The 16,626-nt window shown below is 43.6% G+C and overlaps 2 protein-coding genes across 3 annotated transcripts; one reads left to right on the top strand and one right to left on the bottom strand.

Annotated features, from left to right (window-relative positions):
- Window positions 1-2,000: 2,000 nt before the first annotated feature.
- Window positions 2,001-13,258, bottom strand: man2a1 (mannosidase alpha class 2A member 1). 2 transcript variants are annotated; one of them, XM_022768509.1, is made up of 24 exons: window positions 13,024-13,258; window positions 12,577-12,743; window positions 12,269-12,493; window positions 11,651-11,795; window positions 11,442-11,529; window positions 11,234-11,317; window positions 10,693-10,820; window positions 10,447-10,620; window positions 9,748-9,934; window positions 9,385-9,562; window positions 9,041-9,231; window positions 8,432-8,629; window positions 7,810-7,924; window positions 7,596-7,663; window positions 7,240-7,408; window positions 6,926-7,162; window positions 6,107-6,235; window positions 5,888-6,002; window positions 4,824-4,957; window positions 4,592-4,733; window positions 4,218-4,351; window positions 3,801-3,995; window positions 3,352-3,462; window positions 2,001-3,185 (listed from the first exon to the last, which is right to left on the bottom strand). In XM_022768509.1, exons 2-24 carry the CDS (start codon window positions 12,715-12,717, stop codon window positions 3,018-3,020), a joined length of 3,456 nt encoding a protein of 1,151 aa, XP_022624230.1. In that variant the 5' UTR covers window positions 12,718-12,743; window positions 13,024-13,258; the 3' UTR covers window positions 2,001-3,017. The 2 variants fall into 2 exon arrangements, with proteins under 2 accessions (XP_022624230.1, XP_022624229.1); XM_022768508.1 differs by having other exon boundaries at window positions 12,978-13,258.
- Window positions 13,259-14,024: 766 nt separating this feature from the next.
- On the top strand, window positions 14,025-16,578 carry LOC111238817 (V-type proton ATPase subunit G 1-like). The gene is made up of 3 exons (XM_022768506.1): window positions 14,025-14,242; window positions 15,359-15,459; window positions 15,808-16,578. The coding sequence occupies exons 1-3, from the start codon at window positions 14,161-14,163 to the stop codon at window positions 15,979-15,981; spliced, it is 357 nt and encodes a 118-aa protein (XP_022624227.1). The 5' UTR covers window positions 14,025-14,160; the 3' UTR covers window positions 15,982-16,578.
- Window positions 16,579-16,626: the final 48 nt, after the last annotated feature.

Consider the following 16,626-nt stretch of genomic DNA (forward strand, 5'->3'; position numbering starts at 1 on the left):
AAACCTCAAAACCTCCTTCATGAAGAAATCGCAATATTTATATATATATATATATATACTTACTATACTCACGATACTAATATATATATATATATGTATATATATACACACACACACATATATAACCTACATTATTATATAAACATCATTTCAAATATGAAATTCTTTTTTACAGCACCTCAGTCAAACTGATACAGACCAGTACAGACCAGGACCCCTGGCGTGTACGTGGAGGGTTGGTACGTGACGTGACAGTAATGACCCAGAACCATGTGAACCTGATGATCTGAAACATGAACTCATGTCTTTAACCAGCAGATGATTTAATGGCAGGTGTGTGTCATGTCATAGTCTCTCTCTCTCTCTCTCTCTCTCTCCACTTCCTGTCTGCATGGGCTGTTTGGAGACAGGAAGTGGAGCAGGTGTTAGTGTTAATATCCATGTGTCCTCCACCAGAGATGGCACGTTTCCCTGGACAACAGTTTGTCTCAGCATCACAGGGACAGCAGTCGGAAACATGCTGACTGTTTAAAGGCTGTTTGACTTTCTTTATAGAAACAGAAGAAAAGAGAAAAGTCAGTCAGTCAGTCAGTCAGTCAGTCAGTCAGTCACCAGTCAGTCAGTCAGTCAGTCACCAGTCAGTCAGTCAGTCAGTCAGTCAGTCTTGTTAACCATCCATCATGTCTTACCTGTATCAGGCTGATTCACAGTGAACCGTCAGGACGAGGAGAGGACTCAGAGACTGACTGTTGAGGAGAGCGCGAAGGAGCACTGCACACTTTCTGTTTCACTCTTGAAGTCACACAACTTCTCTGAAATCACGTGACCCCACACACACACACGCACACACACACACACACACGCACGCACGCACGCGCACGCACGCACGCGCACGCACGCACGCACATGCACGCACGCACACACACACAGCTCTATAGAGTACTGCTATTGTTGCAGCATGAATCCCACCGGACTGAGCACGGCCATATTAAAGAAACAGGTTGCTTTTATTCTGAAAGAATGAAAGAAACCAACAATAACTTTGTTCAGAGGCCACATAGTGGCTCTCACGTTACTGACAAATAAAAACTAAATAAAATAAATAAGCAAGTGAGCGGCCAACATACATATAACATGTCCTAGTATGAGTCATCAGACGTGTGTCATGGCGGGAACAGTTCATCTATGATCTTAGGTTTGACCTTTTCTTCTTCTTTTAAATATCGAAGAACAAAAGCTGCTTAAACGTGTGTCATGTTGATACAGCACTGAGACATCAGTTTCATAGACAAACAGCTCCTGTCATTCTCATGAGTGGCTCCAGTTCTTTCTTCCATCTGTTAATATTTGAAACAGAGTTGACCTCACATGATCAAATCATTATTTTTTCTCCCTCATACGAGCGCCATCTTTAACCCATGTCATGTTTATCAGGCACAGACGTTCAGAGACCTGCAGAGGAAGAAGATCCCGGTTTATTTAAAACCAGAAACTCAGGTTGACGAAGCAAACGCTACTCGGCCTCCTCAGATCTCAGTCCTGCTGGAGCAGGAAGTAGAACCAGGTGCAGTCTGCTTCACTGTAATGTCGTACTGAGCTCGTTGACGGTCAAACTTTCTCCTTCTGATGTGACCTTCGACCCTGGAGGCAGGAAATCAGCCTGATGTCATAACCATGCCCTCAATCCTCCATAACTGTAGTCCTTAATCAAATGTAAACAGGTGAGTTATATAAACAGGTGTCATGAAGGAGGAAATTAGCTCTAGAGACCAAATCAGTTTTTGTACCAGGCTGTAAACATGTTTATTTCTGCTGTAAAGTTGGACATTTTAACATGGGAGTCTATGGGGACTGACTCACTGTTGGAGCCAGACTCTAGTGGTCGTTAGAGGAACTGCAGCTGCTGGTTTCAGTCTGGAGGTTGATTCATTAATGATTCATTAATCACTCATTAATGTTGAATGAATATAAACTGTGAAAAACAACAAAACAAACTCATGGAAATAAAAAAGCATTTTTCAGCTCTTTATGTTTTAAATATCCATCTTTCAGCCAGAGATGTTTACAGAAAATATAGAGAATTTCTCAATTAAAAAAAATAACCAGATGATTTAATAATTTCCCAGAATTCCCTTAAACTTTCCCCTTCACAGCAAATATAAAAAATTAATTAAAAAATCTAAACAAGTGAATCTGTGCAGAAACATTCCTGTAATAAATTACACAATCACACTGACCTGAAGCTCCAGTGTCACACATCAACAGATCAAGACTAAATCAACACATTTACCCACAATCCCACACTCAGGTATAAAAAAACAAAAACTACATGTCATTAAAAAAACAGCAGTAACAGATTCCCAGCACAAACTGTGATTGACAGTAACCATGGAAACACACACATTCATTTAACAACATTCATCCAACACTGAGCTAACGACACAATTGGTCCCTTTTTGTTGCCATAGCAACCTGTTTAAAATACACCTCAAGGTTTATTTTCTTCATTTAAATTTCTGTGTTCGACCTTTAACCTTTAGGCTCACCGACCTTTCACCCACTCTCAGTCTATTATTTTCATTATTGATAGAAAACTGAAGAAAATATTCACATTTTTAGAAACGGACTCATTGATCATTGATCGGTTATGTAGATATTCATTTCATTGTGTGAATGTCGTCACATTCTGTTGACCTTTGACCCTGCTGGTCATCCTGCTTCCTGTTTTCTGTTTGTCCCTTTATAAATGTTCTAAACTTTATGAATTTATAAAAGTAGAATTTGTCTCTTCAGTATTTCACTGCTCCATGTTCATTAATATACTTTCATCTTTAACAGGATTATTTTTTATTGATAATATTTCTGCAGAGCTTCAGCTAATTTCATTATTTATGTTTATTTCCACTTTTTCTAATATTTCTTAATAACCTGTCTTTTATTTTTATCTTCTGACATGTTGATCTGCAGAATCAGTTTCTGGCCTAAAGAGTGAAACAGATTTTCTTCCTTCCTGTTTGTCACTCGAACTCCACACGGTATGCGCTGATTTCCATTGGCCGCAGGCGGGTGATGCATGGTCGCTGTTGCCGGGCGGACTCAGGCTCGTCGTCCTGGTGCAGCAGAGTGAGGCCGGACTGACGGACAGATCTGAACTGAAGAGGAGAGAAAAGAGCGTCGAGATTCACCTGGAAACAGAAAAACAACACGACAAAAGATCAGGAAAAAAATCTGGACAAAAGACGAGAAACGACAGAATTTAACAGGAAGTAAAAAAGACGAGAAACAGGATCCAAAAGACCAGAAAATAAAACTAAACAATCCTGTCGATTTAAATCCATGATGTGTGCGTACCTCCTCATGTGCGCTCCACGTGCACGGAGGCAGCGGCTCAGGGGCGGAGCTACAGTCAAAGCCCTTCCTGTGGAGGAGGAGAGCCACTTCCTGTGACGGACTTCCTGCTTCCTGTTTCCCACAAACACAAATAAAAATTTATTGATTAGAATGTACAACAACTTGTCACTGATTTTATTCACTTTTATTATATTTTAATTTTCTTTTCTGTGGTGCTGTGGCTACAGGAAGTGCTTTTACTGTGATACTCTAAATACAGGAAGTGCTTTTACTGTGACACTGTACTCTTGTACTGATGGAGTATCTCTAATCTCTAATTTTCAGTCTGAAAACTTGCTATCTTAACAACACAAGACCACAGACATCCCAGAATGCATCACTCTCTGTTTTACAACCACTGAGTTAAAAACTGCATTAATGTTCCAGGTGTTTCCAGGTGTGGTCCTCACCTGTGCATCCTCCAGCGTCCTCAGGTTCAGCAGATGAATGTCACACGGCAGCGACGAGCGGAGCGGCCGGAATGGGCAGAGCTTCGGCAGCTGGCTGTCGCTACGGGCAACCATGATGACTGGCGGGTGGCTGAGGGAGAGTGAGGTCAGGTGAGCGAGCAGTGACAGATGTTCAACCGGGGCTCCGCCCACTTCCTGTGAGAAAAAATACAAAATAAAAGATCTGGTTCCTCAGACGTTCTCAGACGGTGGAACACGAGAACATTCAGAACACTTTATGTCCTTTAAGTTCTCTGTAATAACTCAGATTCAGGTCCTGGTCTCAGACCACGTCCTAACGTTTGTATTAACAGGTGAAATCAGACATAACAGCCTGGTTCTCTGACAGTGAGGGAAGTAGAGGCCCCACCCCCTCACCTGAGCCCCGCCCCTCCTGTCCTCCAGAAGCAGGTGGTAGAGACTGGCTGTCAGCTTGTTGTCAGTGACGCCCTGACCGAGGCCACGGTTATCATCCTGCTGCAGCCGCCGGTCCAACACCACCTCCAGCTCACCTGAAGAGGTCAGAGGTCAGGGGTCAGAGGTCAACACTGAGACGTTCAGGTCTTCTTCTGGTGTATGAAGCGAGTTTAAAACATTGAACCTTCTTCAGAACACAGGTGTTTCTTCAGGCTCTTGAAGGTTTTTGAAAATAGACACTGATCATTGAAAGTGCTTGAATTTTTATGATGATCAATCCTGATCCTGATTGATACTGATCATGACTGATCCTGATCCTAATCCTGATTGATCACCTGGTCTGAGCGAGGCGACGCCCTGACTCTGAGCCGACAGCAGCGACAGACGAGACGTCGAGTCCTGGAGAAACGCCGCCGAGCTCATCGGGTAAAAGTTCGCCTGCAGTGGGAGCTTCGCCAGGGTCCGCCTCTGCTGCATCTGTAACCAATCAATAATCAATACCCTATCAATACACACTAACAGGCACAGAACCAAACGACCTGATTGGCCTGATTAAACAGTAGAGACCTGGAAACCGTTGAGGTCGGTGTAGAAACGGTTGCCGTTGTCGACGTTGCTGACGAGCCGCATGACGAGCTCACGGTTGACCTCTGACCTGATATCCACCATATTGGAAATCTCCAGGGACCTCCCAGCATGCCCTGGGGCAGAGAGAGACAGGAGATTTTTATTGTGAAATCATTAGTCATCAGTATTAACCTTAATTAAAATAAATTGATTTAAATAAAATAAATAAATAAATATAAAGACAAATAATCTCCATGAACGTGAGGATGAAATAATAAAAAAGACTTTGATGTGAGACAAAGAAAAACTCAACAGGTGAAAATGAAGAGGATAGGTAACCTTCAGTGAGCGCACAGGTGAGACAGCACACCTGTCACCACGCCCAACAGTGATGTCACAGTGTACCAGAGTACACCTACCACTCTTTCACTGATTCATATTTATCTATAGGAAATAATTATAATTATACTTTAACACACACTAACGTCCTGCAGCTGCTGCCCTGAACAGCGTCTGCAGGCTCCCTGACAGGAAGTGTCCGATCACTGGCTGAGGTTAATCTCCTCTTTAACCACGTCTCCTTGATGGAAAACATCATGAGGTCAAAGAAAGAATAAATGACAAAAACAAAACAAAAACATGCTAACGCTAAAGCTGTAGCTGTTCCATGTGCTAACAGTGATTACTGTTACTGATTTGTTATCTTTCTTTTTCTGTGAGCCTTGATTTACGCTAACATGCTAACTCGTGTTAACAAACTTACTTTCAAACTAATGTCCCAGCATTAAACTTTCACCAGAACGTCTTTCTTTAACAAAAGAACAACAGAAAAACAAAAAAGCTAACAGGCTAACATGCTGTGTGCTAACAGGAAGTAGCCACCTCCACTATCTGCTGCCACAGATGTTACTGTTACTGCTGTCACACACATACAGGATCAATAAATGTTATTTAGCTGTGTTTGAGCTCATGTTCACGGTGACCTGATCATGAGCCTCCACTGAAGGGTCACATGAGTGGTCACCTTATCTGAGAAGGTTAATGAAGGGTTAAAGTCCCGTTACCGTCCAGGTGGTAGAGGCGGACCGTGTGCGTGAAGTGTCGGAAACAGGAAGTGATGTCAGAGAAGATGGGACCTCTGGAGACCCGCACCAGGGGGGGCTCTGAGGACGAGTAGAGCTGCAGGGGAGCGAGAGACATTCACAATGAATCTGAGACATTTAGTCCTGGGCTCACTGATCTGGTTCAGACTGATGTGGTCTGAGTCCTGGTCCTGGTCTTACCTTGGCCCCCTCTTCCCCTGGCAGGAACAGGTAGGCTCCACTCTTCTCCCGATTCCCTCCGACTCTGGTTCCGTACCACAGGAACTGGACCTGGACCTGACGGACTAGACCGGACTGCAGACGGAGCTTCTGAATTTCAAAATAAAAGATATCATTAATATGATTGTAGTTAGGATCTGGACTCTGTAGACCACCACAGACGTCAGACCTGAGACCTGAGAACTGAAACCTGAGACCTGAGACCAGAGACCAGAGACCTGAGACCAGAGACCTCAGACCTGAGACCAGAGACCTCAGACCAGAGACCTGAGACCTCAGACCTCAGACCAGAGACCAGAGACCTGAGACCAGAGACCTCAGACCTCAGACCTGAGACCAGAGACCTCAGACCTCAGACCTCAGACCTCAGACCAGAGACCTGAGACCTGAGACCTCAGACCAGAGACCAGAGACCTGAGACCTCAGACCTCAGACCAGAGACCTGAGACCTGAGACCTCAGACCTCAGACCTCAGACCAGAGACCTGAGGTCAAAGAAAGAATAAATGACAAAAACAAAACAGACCAGAGACCTCAGACCTCAGACCTGAGACCAGAGACCTCAGACCAGAGACCAGAGACCAGAGACCTGAGACCTGAGACCTGAGACCTGAGACCAGAGACCTCAGACCAGAGACCAGAGACCAGAGACCTGAGACCTGAGGTCAAAGAAAGAATAAATGACAAAAACAAAACAGACCAGAGACCTCAGACCTCAGAGTTCTGGGAGTGTAGTTATTTTTCCCTCTTATGGACAGACTTTTAATTTGAAAAGTCTGACCTGCAACAGGCCTGTTTCCGGGGAACTCCATATTTGGAAATGCTTGTTGCTAAGCGACAGTGGGGCGTTGGCCTCAGGTCCCTGGGGGAGGGACACCTGGAAGTGTTCGGTGTGGACGGTCGGCGGGTTGCCACGACGATAGAAGGTGTAGCTCGCCCGGTGGGCGGAGCCAGCCGAGGCTTTGGTCACATGACAGACGAGCAGTGACAGAGGAGGAAGTTGAGCCAGGAAGGAGAGCTGGAGAAACAGAATGTGACATGAAGGAAAACCGATTTAAACTGATCAAAGTAATTAACGACTGATCTGTTCTCCACCTGGAACGACTCTGTGGACGCTCTGCTTGGCTCCGCCCACACCGCAGAGATCTGCGAAGCAATTGGTTGACCCGTTTCTGCATCAACAACTCGAGCGTCCGGAGAGTCGACGACGACGCTGATGACGGACGTTTGGAGCTGCTCCGTCGGGTTAAAGATGATCAATGACCTGAGACACCAAACAATCAACAATCAAACACCATCATCAGAAACTGATCACAACTGAGTTTTAACGTTTTCTGTTCTGGAACTAAAACCATCATTTCATAAAAAGTCAAACTCTGATGAACATTTTATTTTATTTATTATCTTCTGATCTGGTCCCACCTCTTCCTTGTCTAAGCCCCGCCCCTTACCTGGGATCATCACTGAGCGTGAGCGGTGTCTTCTGAGGCAGTGCGTCCTGAGCTGAGATGACATCATCCTGAAGAAAGATCACATGATTAACCTCAGAGCTCTAAAACTCTTCAACCAATCACAGTAAAGCACGTGTGTGATGTCACATCTTCAAATTGTACAAAACAATCAAGCCTACAACAAGGTCAAACAGCAGATGGGGTCAGAGGTCACCATTTGCAGGAAAGGTTTCGATTGGTCGTGGTGGTACAGGCTCTTGTCCAATAGGAGCAGCCAGTGGGCGGAGCTCTGCAGCACCTTTCGCAGGTTCAGGATGGAATGAAACAACCTGTAAAAAAACTTTATTTCAGTTCAAACTTTTTATTTCTATGAGACTAAAAAACTTTATTTAAAAAAACAAACATACGACACTGTGAAACAATGTAAACAATATGAATGGGAGTGATGGGAAATTGATGTTAGATGCTAATGCTAAATGAATGGGTATGAGGGGAGGCTAATGCTAAAAGCTAAATGCTAACTGCTCACATTAAATGAAGCGGTACCTGATACCGTTGCCACTGACGACGGCGTCCTTCAACAGAGAGCATGGAGGAATAAATGAGACAAAAGCAAGCTAATGCTAAAGATGTAGCAATTCCATGAGCTAACAGTGCTAACACTGATTTGTTACCTGTTATTCTGTGAGCCATGATTTAGGCTAAAATGCTAACTGATGCTAACAAACAAACTAATGTCCAAGCATTCAACTTTCAAAAGAACATCTTTCTTAACCCCTGAAAACAGCAACAAGCTAACAGGCTAAATTGCTAGTGTCCTAACAGTAAGTAGCTACCTGGTGCCGTAGTCTACCACCACGGGGTCGCGGGCGGTGCCGGTGACGGCGTCGTGATGCTGAAAAAGTGCAAGACTCCGCCTTCCTGCTGTCAGACGCTGGAAGTGTTCTTGTGCAGGAAAACCTGCAACCAGATGACCGTCGCCACGGAAACGACGCATTTCAGCTAGCGTCAGGCTGAAGAGGATTTCGGTCGCTCTGTGAGGACGAGAAAACATTTCAAATGTAAAGAAAATGTCAAAGTATATTTTTTGGGGCTTTTATGCCTTTATTTGATAGCACACAGTAGAGAGACAGGAAATGGCGAGGCAGAGAGAGGGGGAATGACATGCAGTAAATGGCCGTCCGATGCGGGACTCGAACCGGGGCCGACTGCAGCGAGGACTGTAGCCTCTACATATGGGGCGCCTGCTTAGACCACGACGCCACACGACGCCCCATGTAAAGAAAATTTAAATGAAAATAAAAACAGATGAAAAACTTGAAGAAAAAAATTTAAAAAACAAAACAAAAATAAAACAGATTTAAAGAAACGTTTATGATCTGACCTGCTGTTCCATTGGTTCTGATCATGTACCTGAACCTTATGTAATGAGTGGGCGGAGCTACCTGAGCGTGGCCTCCAGCGTCCTGTCCAGCCGTTTGTAGAAGGGTCTGGAGGTGAAGTAGCCGCTCCAGTAATGGTCGTCACGGTCGGCGTAGGTGAAGAAGTCGCCGCGAAGTGTCGGCAGAGACGTTGCTGTGGCACTCAGACGCCGCTGTAGAGCATCGAAGTAATCTGACAGAGTCCCGAAACGCGCCTGAAACAGGAAGAAGGAGAGGAGGAGTCATGAGGTCGTATGTTCACACTGAGACTGACTGACACTAATGAGTGACACTCAGAGTGTGTGTCTGAGGTGGCTGCCCTCCTGGCCCCGCCCCTCTGGCCCTGCTCCCTCGTGTGTCCGGCCCACCTGGACGTGCAGCTCTGGGTGATCCTGGAAGAAGTCAAACAGTCTCTGGTAGTTGCTGAACTGAGCGTCCCACTCGCTCGAGTCCACGAACCGAAAGTCATCGCCGAGGGGAACGAGGAGCACTGGAGAACGGAAGAGACGAGACTTCTGCCTGTACTGGTCCAATAGGAGGAGAGCGCTGAGAGGACACACAGAGCAGCATCACACACCTGAGTGACGCTCTGTTCTTTCACAATAAGAGTTTTGACAGAATGACTCACTGTGAAACCTTTTTAATTATTCTTATCATCAACTATCAAAGTGATCATTAATCATTAATTAATCAGGTTATTTTCGTTATTGTTGGCCCTGCCCCCTGCCTACCGCTCCTGGACGTTCTGATCTGTGATTGGCTGTGGCGAGGTCCTCCACGGACAGAAGACCCGCCCCCCCGGCAGGCGGTGAAAGTCGAACTGACAACAGACTGCCGGGTTCGGGCCGCATGTGTGCGGCACGTCGTAGCTGTAGAACGGCATCATGTGACATGTGATGTCACTGCGAGGGGAGGAGTCTGACACAGGAAGTGGGCGGGGTTAGAGAAACAAAGCAGTTTGTCACTGTTTTCCATATTTTACCCAAAAGAAAATGAAAGGATCATTATTATTATTATTATTTAATAAAGTCTTAGTCTTGTTTTCATGTTATATGAATGAATGAATGAATGAATGCATTATGACCCGTCACATAAACCTCATCATCAGCTCAGAAATGTCTGATCATTCATTTCTTCTGTTTTGTTGTTTCAGTTCAAAGTGAATATTAATCTGTCAACTCTTTAATCTTTTAAATTGAATTAATTAAGAAATTAATTCATTATATTTACTTTAGTTTTAGTTGAGTGAACTGTTGTCTTGACTTTTTTAAACTGGATTTATTTTAAACCTGATTAAAAAACATTATTTCATTAATTTGATTTTAATTCTGTTTTCTCTCTTTTCACAGCTGTATTGTTACTGTCCGTCATGTAACAGCTGGAACTGTCTTTGTCACTGTGTTCAAACATCTACCTTTCCCGCCACTCACCCCAGTTCTGTCGCCATTGAAACTCAAGCGTCTGTTGCCGGGCAAAGTGTTTCTTGACGGCGTAGTGAACACGTTGGATGACCATGTTGCTAAGCCCCGCTCCCTTCAGCAGGTAGGTCATAGAGGGGGAGTGGCCAAAAGGATCCACAGCCCAGCCACTGCGGGGCTTTACACCTGCTCAGAGAAACAAAGTGTAAAGATCAAGGAAGCCAGCAGGTGAAGGAGGTGAAGCTAAACAACACAAACCCAGGTGTCTCTGGATCCACTGGTGTCCCTCGATCAGCTGATCCAACAGAGCGAAGTAATGAGAGTTCGCTTCGTCCGCCATCACCCAGCCGCCCGTCACCAGCTCCAGCTGCCCCGCCCCCACCAGGCTGAAAAAGGAACCAATCAAACAATGAAACAAACAGCCAATTAAAACGACAGATACATGTGATCAAATATAGAAATACAGAGAAATGTAGAGATACAAAGATAAAAAGTTATATATATAAATATAAAGATTTAAAATGTAAAAATATATAAAGATGTATAAATATATAGATAAAACTACAAAAATATATAAAATGTAAAGATAATTATAAATATATAGACATATAAATATAAAGATATAAAATACAAATATATAAATATAAAGATGGATGTTAGATAAAAATGAAAAGAAAAATAAAGAAGCTGAAAAAGTTGTCAGATCAGAGAAAGAAAGTTAATCTGTGACAAAAAGATTCAGAAACAAATAACAAGTAAAAATAATGAAGCATGTTTCAGATGTGGAGGTGAGAGTCACCGTTTGACCATCTCTCTCTTCTGCTCGTCGATGTCATTCCACCATTTAGAGAAATAACTGATCTCTGCCCAGATCATCTTCCTCCTGATGAAGAGCAAACACCACAGCAACAGTTATTTCTATTGATGAGACTGATCAATAACACATCAATAACTAATCAAAAAGACTTTAATACATTTAATCAGATATATTTAATTTATTTACTCACCTGTTGTCCTCAGTCAGTTTGACCAACATGTTGTTGAGGATGTGTTTCGTCTGATCCTGATAATAACTGTCAAAGGTTTTTAACCAACCTGCAACACACACACACACACACACACACACACACACACACACACACACACACACACACACACGTTAAAGGCTGTGTTAAAGCACAGGCTGGTGTTGTGGTGGTGTCGTTGTGTATCTGACCCGGGTCGTTGTGTGAATGTGGAACCAGAAAAACTTCCAGCGGCTGCTCATCCCACTCGTTTCCCTGGTAACGGATCTCAAAACCCTGTTTCCAGGCGCCGCCGTCTGGGTTATCAAAGGGCAGGAGGTCGTAAACATCCAGCAGCTGACGGATGATGGAGACACACGTAACAGAAACACAAAGACAAGGTTTAGACAGATGATGTCATGTTGTGGCCGACCAATGAAAGTTTCCTAAGAGAAACACAACATTAAGACCAAAACAAACTAAAGTCTTCACACATCTTCCAGCCCCCTCTTCCTCTACAATGATTAAAGCATCACTTCACAACTTCCTGTTTCCCGAACTTTTTGTGTTTTTGTAAGTGAAATAATTTCTAAATACATTTTGTAAAAAGAATCGACCTTCGACCAAATTACAAACTGTTGTGTTGCCACTTTCACTTAGTCTTTGAAAATATCACTTCAGCTTTTCTATAAAATATCTTGTATTTCCTGAAAGTCTGATTTGTTACTGAACGCTACACGTCGTCATCATCACTGTGTCTGAAACTCACGTTTTATTTTGTCAAATTGCTGCTGTGACAAAAGTCGCAACAGTTAGCATGCTAAGCTAACCTGAACTCTGTCAGTTCCGTCCTTCATCTCCTCGGCCAATCTGCATCCAGGGGGTGTGTCCACCCTGCTGTGGGTGGAGTCTGAGCTCACATTGGATCCTCCCCCACCGGTTTCCCATGATGCTTTTCGGTGGACCAGAGAGTCCCGCAGCGTAGCAACCAGACGGTTGTTGTCACTAAGGAGACGCTCCAACCTGTCAATCTTCTGCTGGAGGCGGGACAAATCCTGCAGAGAGGGTTTGACTGGTTTGTTAAAAAGCTAGAAGAGAAAAACTTTAATTATAATTTCAGAATGTGACAAGAACTCACTTCCTCCACCTGTCCACCAGGAGTTTCCCCACGGTGCTGACGCTCGGCCCCCTGCATCAGCTCCAGCATGCGGTACAGTGTCATCACTGCGACACAGAAGACTCCGCCCACCAGCACCGCCAACACCCGACTCCGCTTCATCTCCACAACAACGAAAATTGAACAACCTGAAGATTCAACGACACAGAGACTTAACAACACAAAGATTCTGTTGTTTTCTTCTGATGTTACTGAGAGAAATAATCTGCAGGTTAAACTTCTGTTGAGACAGAAAATATTGATCGACATTGCTTGTTGTTACTAATAGCAAACTTTTTCTCCTGCAAACGCTGTTTTTATAAAATGTACAAAGACAAAATATTTTCAATATGTTCCTGTGTCAGATGAATGCTGGTTCAGACCTGCAGCTCAAACCGCTGTCGAGATAAAATTCATTAAACTTTATACTCGAAGTTAAACTCAGATCTTCTCTCCGGACTTCCGCGTTCAGCACACAGGAGCACGTCTCGCGTTCCGCAGTCTCGTGCTGTTTCTCAGCTGTCCAGTGACGTCACTGTGTGACTTCTGTTTCCTGGGGGAAAAAAAACAAAAAAAAAAACAAACGTTTGATAAAAAAGCGAAGTAAAACTTTCGTCCCTCAGCAGCGCGAGCTCACGACGCTGCTGCGCCTGCTCCCTGCTGTTTGTTTTGCTTCCGGTCTGGTTCAGCTGACTCAGCGCTGCGGAAAACGTCATTTCCGCTTACAGAGGAGGCGAGTCACGTGCAGTTACCGGGCCAGAGAAAAGTCTTTTATTTTGTTTTCACTCTTTTCAGAATAAAACACATTAGGCCTCTCACAGATTCAGGACCAGGTCCAGGTCCAGATTCTGAACCTATATGTTTCCTATTCCTAGTTAGTTCATCCTACAATTCACCATGTGAACAGGTGAATCTAGAGTCACCATGGCAACAGTGGCAAAAGGTACACTTTTTTTTTTTACACATTTTCATCATTATTTTACAGTTTGTTGAATAAATAAAATTAAAACAATGAAACTGACCCAGAACCAGCTGTTGTACTTTGTTAAAGGAAGTTTAGTTTCCTGTGCTCCTCCTCATGTTTTATATCCATAAATGTAGTGTGTTAAAAACTAACGGAGTCTCATATTACAGATGATTATTATTATTACAGCATTATCCACCTATATATATACACACATATATATATATATATATATATACACACACATATATATATATATGTTGACGAGGAGACACCAGGAGGACTGAGGAGCTGCTGGGACACGGTGCAGGAGAGACAGACTGTAGGGGTTTATAGAAACCAGATGGGGGCGGTACTGAGACATGATGATGCCAACGACCAAAGAAGAAGAAGAAGAAGAACCACCGCCTCCTCCTCCTCCTCCTCCTCCTCATCCTCTTCCTGCGCCTCGTGACAAAATCACGTGATCGGTCCGCAGCGTGACGTGACATCAGCTGACTGACCAGAGGCGAAGACAGATCCTCCGTCGACCTTCGTCTGGGTGAATCTCTCCGGTCTCTGCTCCGTTTCCGCTTCGCTGTCCGCAGCTCCTCTCCCCCAAAATGGCGAGCCAATCCCAGGGAATCCAGCAGCTGCTCCAAGCCGAGAAGAGAGCGGCCGAGAAGGTGGCAGAGGCCCGCAAACGTGAGTAGGACAAACGGCCTGCGAGCCCGCTGCGGCCCGTTAGCTGTTAGCCCGTTAGCAGGTTAGAGCCGCCGTTAACGGCGAGACTCCTGCATCTGAAAAGCTCAGAGTCTCTGCTGCTGCTGTCACTCTGACTCACGTCACAGTCAAACCGGAGCCGGTTAACCGACCACCAACTTGTTCAGTTCGGCTCACAGTCAGGTGTCCCTTCCTCACCTGTCCAGGTAAACTGAGGGCTCTCAGACAGGTTCACCGCTCTGCTGCCGTCCGTAAACAGACAGAGCCCCGCTGCAGGACTGACACGAATGTGAAAGGAGTTTGGTTTAATCAGGACCAATATCTGTGATTAGTTTACAGGCACAGTTAATTAATGCAGTTTCTTTTATAATTCTGACTCTGTCTTTTTAACTATTTCATCTGTTCCTCTGAACAAACTTAATGTAACTAGATGTTTACTCCATTTATTCTCATGTTTAGTTCTGTTCTCTGTCAGTGATGGTTCTGAGTCACACATCATGTGACCACGGCATGTGACCACGGCATGTGATAAATAGTCAGAAAGTATGAGGATCAGAGAGAGAGAGAGGATAGATGATTGAATCAGATCTGTCTGCAGTGGAATGCTTTTAATACAATCAGTTCAGCTGATTAACACACACACACACACACCTGGACAGAATCTTTGTTCTTTGTCAAATTATTACATCATCATCACAGATGATGCTGACTGAGCTCAGTGACATCACACCATGAACCTGACTGTGTCAGCCAGGTGAGCTGTGATATCATACCATGAAGGTTCAGCAGTGATTTAAACAGTCAGAGGCAGATGATAATGTCACATTAACATCCTGTGTCATCTGTCACTGAGTCAACAAGTTTGTCTCATTATTCATCTGTTCATGTTCTATTATAATAATAATTATTATTATTATAGTATATAATAGAGAAAGATAATAACATCTATAATAATAATAATTATATTATGGATATTATATTAATTATAATAATCACAGAATCTGTTGTATTCATCAAGTGTCTCCTCTCTCCTGCTGAACTGTGGGTCTCTCTCTCTCTCTCTCTCTCTCATGTACTGTGGCTGTCTCTCATCCTCAGGTAAGAACCGTCGTCTGAAGCAGGCGAAGGAGGAAGCTCAGGCTGAGATCGAACAGTATCGCCTGCAGAGAGAGAAAGAGTTCAAGACCAAGGAGGCGGCCGTAAGAACTTTCCACCATCCTCCTATTTCCAATACATTTCATTAATATATGTATATAAAAAAATGTTTCTCCAAATATTTTACCAGTATTTCTTTTAAGTTTATTTATTTTTCATAATTTTCCAATATATTAATATCAATGTTTTTATTTAGTTTCTTTCCTCTTTAATGTTCTAAGTATTTAATGTAAATATTCTAAATGTTTTGTTTCTGTTCTGTTCCCTCCATCGTGTTTTGATTTTTATTTGTTTAAACTGCACAGTATCTGTTCTTCCTGATGATTCTTTAATATCTTGTCACTGTGTTCACATCTGTATATTAAACTGTTCTCTGTGACCCCCTTCCTCAGGCCCTTGGTTCCCATGGTAACAGCGCGGTGGAGGTGGATCGTGACACGGCAGAGCGGATGGGTCGTATCCAGGCCAGCTACCGCAGTAACCGGGAGGCGGTGCTGGGCGAGCTACTGCGGCGTGTATGTGACATCCAGCCGGAGTTTCATGCTAACTATCGTGTGGCCGGCTGAGGGGGTGGGGCCACGAGTCATCTGGGCGGGGTGAAAACCAGAAGGGGTGGGGCAAACGAAGGAGACATGGAGGCTAGCAACATTAGCTTTGATCAGAGCTGAAACCTTTTAGTTTAGTGTTGTAGTTTTTGACTCAAACTAAATTCTCCAGAAAATATAAAAACTTTTATTTTGAAGGTGAGAAGTTGGTTTGCTGCCCCGTATGAAGGGGAGAACGTAAATAAATGTTGTTACTGTGTTGATGTTGATGAAATATTTATATATGTTGAATTAATTTTTTGTTTCAATCTTAACGAAATAAAAGTCTTTCTTCACTGTATCTTTGTCAGTTGAGAAAATCAGCCAATCAGGTGTCATTTTAAAATCAAACACAACTCAATGAAATCAGATTTGATGATGCTGATTGGCTGTTTTTCTCTGAACTTGCTTTTCTGCTCTAAAACCTGATTGGCTGGAGAAAGTGGAGAAAGGCTTTTATTGTGAAACTCTTCCAATTTTTTTTTTGGCTGTTTCCTATGTGACTTGACTTCCTGTTGATGTTTGTGAAGTGACGATGAAAAAAAACATAATATTAAACTGACTTCTGATTGGCTGAAACTGTGTGATACTGCTCCGTGATTGGCTGCAATTTATTTATCTAGTTTA

The sequence above is a fragment of the Seriola dumerili genome, unplaced genomic scaffold (assembly GCF_002260705.1).
Source record: "Seriola dumerili isolate Sdu_G_001 unplaced genomic scaffold, Sdu_1.0 BDQW01001673.1, whole genome shotgun sequence".
Lineage (NCBI taxonomy): Eukaryota > Metazoa > Chordata > Actinopteri > Carangiformes > Carangidae > Seriola > Seriola dumerili.

Bases quoted from the DNA above. Each gene is read 5' to 3' on its own strand.
- man2a1 (XM_022768509.1), bottom strand. From the start codon at position 12,717: ATGAAGCGGAGTCGGGTGTTGGCGGTGCTGGTGGGCGGAGTCTTCTGT. The intron at 4,958-5,887 runs GTAACGGGACTT...TCTCTGCCCCAG, and splicing joins CCGCCTCTACCACCTGGACG to GGCATGCTGGGAGGTCCCTG. The intron at 4,734-4,823 runs GTCTCTACTGTT...GATTGGTTACAG, and splicing joins CCGACCTCAACGGTTTCCAG to ATGCAGCAGAGGCGGACCCT.
- LOC111238817 (XM_022768506.1), top strand. From the start codon at position 14,161: ATGGCGAGCCAATCCCAGGGAATCCAGCAGCTGCTCCAAGCCGAGAAG. The intron at 14,243-15,358 runs GTGAGTAGGACA...TCTCATCCTCAG, and splicing joins GGTGGCAGAGGCCCGCAAAC to GTAAGAACCGTCGTCTGAAG. The intron at 15,460-15,807 runs GTAAGAACTTTC...CCCCTTCCTCAG, and splicing joins TCAAGACCAAGGAGGCGGCC to GCCCTTGGTTCCCATGGTAA.